At 32.7% G+C, this 7,784-nt stretch overlaps 1 protein-coding gene across 1 annotated transcript; it reads right to left on the reverse strand.

The window, feature by feature from the left end:
* Positions 1–1,245: 1,245 nt before the first annotated feature.
* On the reverse strand, positions 1,246–4,900 carry LOC141693599 (pentatricopeptide repeat-containing protein At2g20710, mitochondrial-like). Its single transcript, XM_074498741.1, has 2 exons — positions 3,576–4,900; positions 1,246–2,862 (listed from the first exon to the last, which is right to left on the reverse strand). Exons 1-2 carry the CDS (start codon positions 3,600–3,602, stop codon positions 1,654–1,656), a joined length of 1,236 nt encoding a protein of 411 aa, XP_074354842.1. The 5' UTR covers positions 3,603–4,900; the 3' UTR covers positions 1,246–1,653.
* Between the last annotated feature and the right edge of the window lie 2,884 nt (positions 4,901–7,784).

Genomic DNA, 7,784 nt, shown 5'->3' on the forward strand with positions numbered 1-7,784 from the left:
CTCCCATCCTCCTCTAATCTTTCAAGTTATGAAAAGTTAATTTCACACCTTAAATTCCTTATTTACTTAATATACTAGGTTCTTGAGTAAATAGAACATCATTAACCTGATGTGGTAGTGATTGTTGTCGAGTCCTTTTACAAGATACAGGCTGGAGAATAGTTAGAAAGAAGTTCGGCGTGACAACGTGCACAAATCATAGAACAGATTGTTTGATTGTTTGCCCTGACTAAAATTTGAACAAAAATTATGCAAGATTGCCTACATTTACACATGTAGGTTCTCCAGTTAGGTTGTTTGATTATTTTCCAATTAATTATTGGCTCATTTTATGATTATTCAATTTATTATATAATTGTGCGTAGAATGTCTGCCTACATATGGTCTGTTTGGCAAATCTTATAAGCCAACTTATTGGCGTACAATGTCGGCCTACATATGGTCTGCCTACATATGGTCTGTTTGACAAATCTTATAAGCCAGCTTGTTGGCTTATAAGCCGTAACAGCTTATATTGACGAGTGTTCGTCGATTTAACTTATAAGTTGAATTCACAACTTATAAGCTGATAAGTTGAATGATAAGTTGAATGCTGGTAACAACATACTTTTTCTCAACTTATTTTTCATTTTTTTATCAATTTTAATTTCAGAATATATTTTTTTAAATGTTAATATAACTTAAAATATAAGAATTAAGATAATTATATATAAAAATTATTGATTTTAATTCATTTAAATAAAAACAATTCTAATTTATAAATTAAATTATCCAAACACTTATATAACTTATAAATATTTATTAACTTATTACTTATTACTCACTTATTCACTTTAAGTCATAATTTACTTATTTTAAGATTTCCCAAACGGCCACATGATATCAAGCTCTTGACCAACCACCATATAGAAAAAAACTAAAAAATTGATATATATTAGTTTAAACTTGTCCATACGAAGCACCAGAATACCCTTAACCCTTAACCTTATCAATGTAGTATGCTAAAAACACCCTAAGATCGATGTCCTCATTGATCCCATAAATACACCTATTCCGGGATAACTTTGATACCGTCTATAATATTCAAATCCAACATTGAACGCATACCAAATCTAACTCCGCACATATGAGTCCAAATTAACTAGCAATTTGTTACACATTAGTTACAAACTTATCCATATAAAGAACACGATCATATATCCTGCATCAGGCTAACAAAACACAAGTATTAAAAAAGGCAATATGTCATAGAAAAATACATATGAATTGTGGCACTAATTTAAAAATTGTATCCATTCCACAGACTCCCATTTCTACCATAACTACTGTTTCAAGCTATTGCCCCCAACCACTGATATCTTTGCCGGGGATTTTCTAGTTCGATGAAAATTACTAAAAGTTAATTTGACATTACAAATTAACCAAATTATCTAGAGAAATATGTTTTCAAATTCATTTAATTAGCTGTTCACAGTTTTTATAGCAAAACAAAGCAAGATAGATGGTAAATACAAACCATAGATGAGTTCTGCACCAGACATATAACTCTTAAACAGAACAAAACCATAACCTACCTCAACGCCATTCCCATATTACCATAATTTAATATTCTAAGCTATTCATCTACGCAAAAGTGGTATGTTGCTGCAGCTTTCAAGTTTCGGGCACTTTACCTTGTCTGTCAAAATCTCCTTCCATAAATCCACTAATATCTTCTTTGTCAGTTTCAAAATAATTTAACAACTCCTTTTCAATGTCAGCGGAAACAATATCCTTAGCAACAAGGGACCTTACAAATTCCTTTGCTTCCTTAACATCATTGTTTCCTTTCATGTATTCCAAACATGCGACCAGGATATCCTTGCTTGGCAGCTGCCATCCTTGTCGACACTCTGCAATGCCTCTTTTCATTGCTTCTACTGCTTTCTGGGGTTGATCACAACCAATATAACCTGTGGCAAGAAAATACCAAGTACAAGGGATAGGTTTTTTATTCCTTTGTTCGGCTCTTTCTACAAGAGCTTCAGCTTTTCCCATAAGACCTTTTTTGCAGTAATAACTAATCAAGGAGTTTGGAATCCGAAAATCGTAGCTCAGCTGACTATCCTCCCATTCTTCGAAAACATTTTCTGCACCTATTTTGTCATCAAGCTTTAAGAGTGAGGTTATCATACTTTTATAGCCAGTATTGTAGATTTTTCCGTGCTTCTTGTAAACTTCCCATAGCCGCAGTACCTCGGCTTTATTCCCCATTGCGGAATAGTGTGTAATAAGGAATTCGTATCCAAGGCTCTTTCTCTTGGAAGTTTGTATCAGTCCCTCAGCTTTCTTCAACATCATAGAAGCTTTGTCTACACAACCAACGTTTTTATATGCATCTGCAGCACTGGTATAGCTATCCCAATCCAGACGATACTCAGGTTCAGATTCCATTTTCTGAAATATTACATCAATATCCTCAATGCTGCAGCTGGCAGAATATGAAGCCAACAAGATACTGTAAGTAAATTTGTCCCAGACAATGCCTTTTTCCTTCATTTCGTGCAGCAAAGGCTTCAATTTGTCATAGTTGCCTGTCTTGCAGTATAGACTAAGCATGTTATTATAAGACAATGTGTATCTTAGGAATCCCAAATCCCTCATTTTCTGCATGAGGTCCTCTGCTTTCTCCATGGATTTTTCTTCAACATAGCAGTTGAGAAGAGAACCATAGACCTGCGCACATTTCATCTGTTTTGGGATGTCATTAAAATAGATCACAGCTTGGTCAATCCCTTTAAATCTGGATATCAAGTCCAGCCGGACAGCCACATCACCACGTGAAAGTTGAAAATACCTTTTGTCACTCATCCATTGAGAAACCTAAAATAACAATAAGAAAGAGCTCAAACAAGGTAAATCTTGAATGTAGAAGTACTGATGCGGTAACCTCTTACACATGTTATTTCATTCTTCTGTTCGAAGAAATCAACTATGAAAATTAACTTGACAAGAGGTTTACATTTCTAAAGGAATTGATAGATCTTGATTGCTAGTTTGCTACCTGTATCGTGGAGTAGTGAGCAGAAAAAGTTTTAAAGAGCAAATTTAGATTAATAGACCACATATGTAACCAAATATATTGTAAAAATTGAAGGACTTCTTATACTCCGGTACCAAAAGAACCAAAATGGAGAACCGATGCTATTCAAAATTTAAATAAATAGTATGATGTGATGCTTCATTCTTATCCTCCACAACATTTTTTTTAATTCTATCTGGTTCAACTAAGTATGAATATAAGTACTTCTATCGATGTTCCTGGCAGTGTCGAAGATTCATAATGCAGTATTGGCAAGTCATATTCAAACCCCAAAAATAAAATTAGTCCTTTGTATAGCTTCTTAAGGTTGCTGCTGAATTTATCATGCATTATCAACTGTAGAAACCTTTTAATGTATAACAATATACCAACACTTGTTACTTGGACAAGAAATTTAAATTGAAAAGAAGTGATCTCTTAGAGTGCTACATTTATACAAGCACTTGAGAATTGTGGTTTACAAAGGTCGAGAGTGAAGAGGAGCATATCTTACTGGTTTTAATTCTAACGTGTTATTCATCAAAGCAATATAAGTTGTTTGCCAATCCCTTCACCCTTCTACCTACAAAAAAGGTATAATAACAAAAGTACTTATCCTAGCATTAGGCATATTTCAAAATCATGCTTGGCTATTAGTTTTTACTTAATATTTTTTAAGTAAGAGTATTTTATTTCTGATAACTCCTGGTGGCGGGGCTGCTCCTTCGACGCCGTCCTGGATCCTTCGCCGCTGTAGAGATGTAGCTGTGGTTGGTTCCTACAAAACAACACCGGAGGGGGGTTGGAGTCCCGCGGCGCCTCCGGCGTGAGAGTAAGAACTAGCTTTTTGGGAAGATGAAGATGAATATGAATGCAGGGTGGCTGTGCGTGTATATGAGTGTGAAAGAATGATTAACCCCAAAACCTCACCTTCTTGGGTTATTTATAGCCCAAGGGTAGGGTTTTGGGGTTGGTACCTTTAGATCATAGCCATTGGTTTTGGGAGTGGAGGACACCTGGCTGGAGTGGATGCTTTACACGTGTCAGCGCAGGATTGGCCGCGGAATGTTCTGAGGATCCTCTGACACGTGCCCTGATTATTCCCATGATTGATGTGTGACAGTTGTCCCCATCATGTGCTTGGGCCAACGTCTCACGTGCTGGGATTTACCAAGGTTAGGCTTGCGGGACTGAGCTGGTTAGGAGCGGTAGTGTGCGGGACTACTCCTTCTAGGAGCTGCGTGGAGTTAGGGGCCTAGGAGTAGCCCTCCCAGGAGTCATATGGAGTTAGGAGCTTGGGAGTAGTCCTTCTAGGAGCTGTATAGAGTTGAAGGCCTAGGAGTAGTCCTCCCAGGAGTTATATAGAGTTGGAGGCCTAGGAGTAGTCCTCCCAAGAGCTATATGTACTATCATGTGCCCCCCACTCCTTTATGCAGATTTTCTGGATGGGGGAGTGAATTTGGGTATGTTTGTGGAACATGAGCTTTTGATTGTTTTGCTAGAAGAATTTGAGCTTTTCTTGCCCCCAGTCCGGATCTATTGATACACACATATAACAAAAGTGAAATTAAAGATGAAGGATACATACCTCAATTGGAATAAAGGATTGATTACTTTGTGGAAGCGGATTAAGAAGAACCCTAATCGCACTTAACTAATCCCCAATTCTCCATATTATTAAAACTGAACCTAACCCGACTTGACACTGTATAAGCGTTATGTTTTTTTATTTTTATTATTACTTTATTTTTATTTTAAAGTTAATCATGGGTAATTAAACTTTTGATTAACAGAGTTTAACGGGAGGAGTACATCTCAGAATTGTATAATAATATGAGGGTACCAAATGGAAGTCAAAACTATTTGGTGTACCATCTAGAAAAGCCAAAAGTACAAGGGTACCGTTAAGAATTTCACTTATATATATTGTGACTAACGAATATTTTCAGGGCTTAATGCTCCTAAATGCATGGGTATTTTTATGATTACAGAATTTGATTAAAAAATTAGACTATTAAAAATACACTACGTGCTCATATAACTCTCTTAAGTACGTACTTTGAGATATTTTTCTCCAAAATTTAATCATCTATTTCTTTTTATATTTTCTACTTTAGTCATTTAATCAAATTGACTGTAAAGTTATAAAAATCAACAATAATAAGATAAACCGAGTACTATTATGTATACTTACGGGTAAAACTATTTCAAATTTTTATTTGGACTAATATATTTGAGATTATTCTGAACTCAGCATCAGAATGTCACTTAATTTCTAAAAATACTCAAAATTTGACTGTTTTTCACAAATGATGTCAGAGCTTTATCAAGTTAAAATGTATTTTTTTTTACTTTCGAATTTAGTTAACGGGCTAGAAAATGATTGAGAATAAGCTATTTCCACGGATATTTTTTCGTACACTTTATTTTGAATTATTAGGGGCTATACTTTATTTCTAAAAAAATCGGCACAAACTAAAATTTCTTAAATTATATGCTATGTATTCTAAAATATTATTAGACAATGACCCGTGATAGCCCAACATGTGGCTATTTGTTCAAGAGACATTTTATTCCATATAAATATTAAGACAATTTATTTAATTTAAAATGTCTAAATTTTCATTAGACTTACAATTTTTTTTAAAAAAAAATTATTTAAATGAATTCGAACTTGAGTCTATACACTAGATTGCACATCTCCTACCACTAGACCAAACACTCACATGTATTTTTAATCATGCAAATTATATGTGTGTATGAATGTCGCATGAATAAAAATATAATGACAAATTTATCATTGTGCTTACTTTTAAAATATAATTAATACTTAGGGATTTCGAAATTGAGTATATACACTAATTTAGATAATTTCTTACCAATTGAAAATCACTCATTTGTGTTTTATATCATACAAATTATAGGAGTGTGCATATCACATGAATGAAGAAATTTTTGATAGTTTAATTATTGTGTTTCTATAAAATATTTTAATATTAATCAATTTTGTATACTTATTGATTCAGATTGCAATATATTATGTATCATATAAGGTCTCTTTATACAATTCTAAATTAATTAATTTAGTGTAAAAATAAAATAATAATGAAAATTTACTATACATAAATAATTGCACTAAAAATTACGTTACTTGTGTTTTTAATCATACATATGGTATGTATGTGTGTGTGTGTCGCGTGAATGAAATAATATTTGGTATTATTGTTATGATTTATTAACAATTTTTATCATAATTTTAGTTTTACATATCTTAATTCGTATTATAATATATTATTTCACATTATAATATGAATAAATTATATATAATATATAGATGGACTATATTTCAAAGTAGTGTTAAATAATAATAATAATAAACTAAGTCCGCAAGGGTTGGCTCAGTTGGTTAAAGAGGGGAAAAACTATCCTCTTGGTCACGGGTTCGAATCCCACGGAAGGAGAATTTATGATTATATCTCCTGAGTCAGAGCATGTCGCTTAAATGCGGTTTACCTTGGTTCACGTGGTTTGCAGGCTATTGCGTGAGCCCGTAGGATTTACCCAGTGCGCACCCGAAGGGTAGCGGCAACGGGTTAAGTACGATAAAAAAATAAAAAATAATTATAAACTACTACATATGAAAATCAGATCACGCGCCCACCCAATCTTATATTTCCACTCATACACGTGATACGTGTGTATGCGTGTCCCGTATTATAGAAATATTTTGTATTTTAATTATTATAACTTATCAAAAATATTTAAACACATTATTTTTTTTGTATTTATTTATTCAAATTATATTATATTACCTTATGATTTAAAATAAAACAAGCAAGTTATATTAGACTATAAAGTAGCGCATACCTTCACTGAATTGCAAACAACATTCCCACATATGTTGAATCGATGAAGAACATCAGGGACACATCAACCCAATTATAGAGAAGGGAATTTGATAAATAGACCATCATGTATCAATACACATTTCAAACGAAAATCACATCATGTGCCAATAAATATTTTACACAAGAACTGTTATGTATGGATAAGTTAGAAAAAAAACTCTACTTTTATGAATTGGGTACATAAAGAAATTTTTTGTCCACAGTTTTGTTATCTATGTGACTCTTGTACTTTGCAAACATGGACCAAAAACACAAGTAAGTCGGTTTATAAACATTGTGCACAATCTTGTAAACTATTAAGTATCTACACTACTCATTTCGCAAAATAAAAATATTTCAATTATGAATAGTTTTCATCTATAACTAGGGAATTATATAACTAAAATATAACATATTCATCACCCAATAATGAATATCGCACACACCACAAAATATCAAAATTTAAAATTTATATTAGAACATGACTCGTGCCTCGCACGAGTTTTCATACTAGTATATACTAGCTTATAAGCCGTGCGATGCACGGACTGATTATAATATTTATAATTTTATTATTTTGTTATTTCGTAAAATTATATTATAAAAATAATGGTTATATATTATTGAAATTAATAAAATTAAAATATTTACGTATTATTTTTTATGTATTATATATGTAAATGACGATGTATTAGAATGAGATAATATGAAATTAGCAAGGGTAATATATGATATACCCATTTTGAGAGATATGAGAATGAAATTAAATTAAAAGGCGATTAATTAGACTCATTAATCATTAATCAAATGCCCTTTTAGTTTATAATTTTTGGGAA

Source organism: Apium graveolens, chromosome 10, assembly GCF_009905375.1.
Source record: "Apium graveolens cultivar Ventura chromosome 10, ASM990537v1, whole genome shotgun sequence".
In the NCBI taxonomy this organism is placed as follows: Eukaryota; Viridiplantae; Streptophyta; class Magnoliopsida; order Apiales; family Apiaceae; genus Apium; species Apium graveolens.

Excerpts from the sequence above, each read along its gene's own strand:
- LOC141693599 (XM_074498741.1), bottom strand. The coding sequence starts at position 3,602 with ATGAATAACACGTTAGAATTAAAACCA. Across the intron at positions 2,863-3,575 it reads ACACGTTAGAATTAAAACCA|GTTTCTCAATGGATGAGTGA; the intron begins GTAAGATATGCT and ends TTGTTATTTTAG.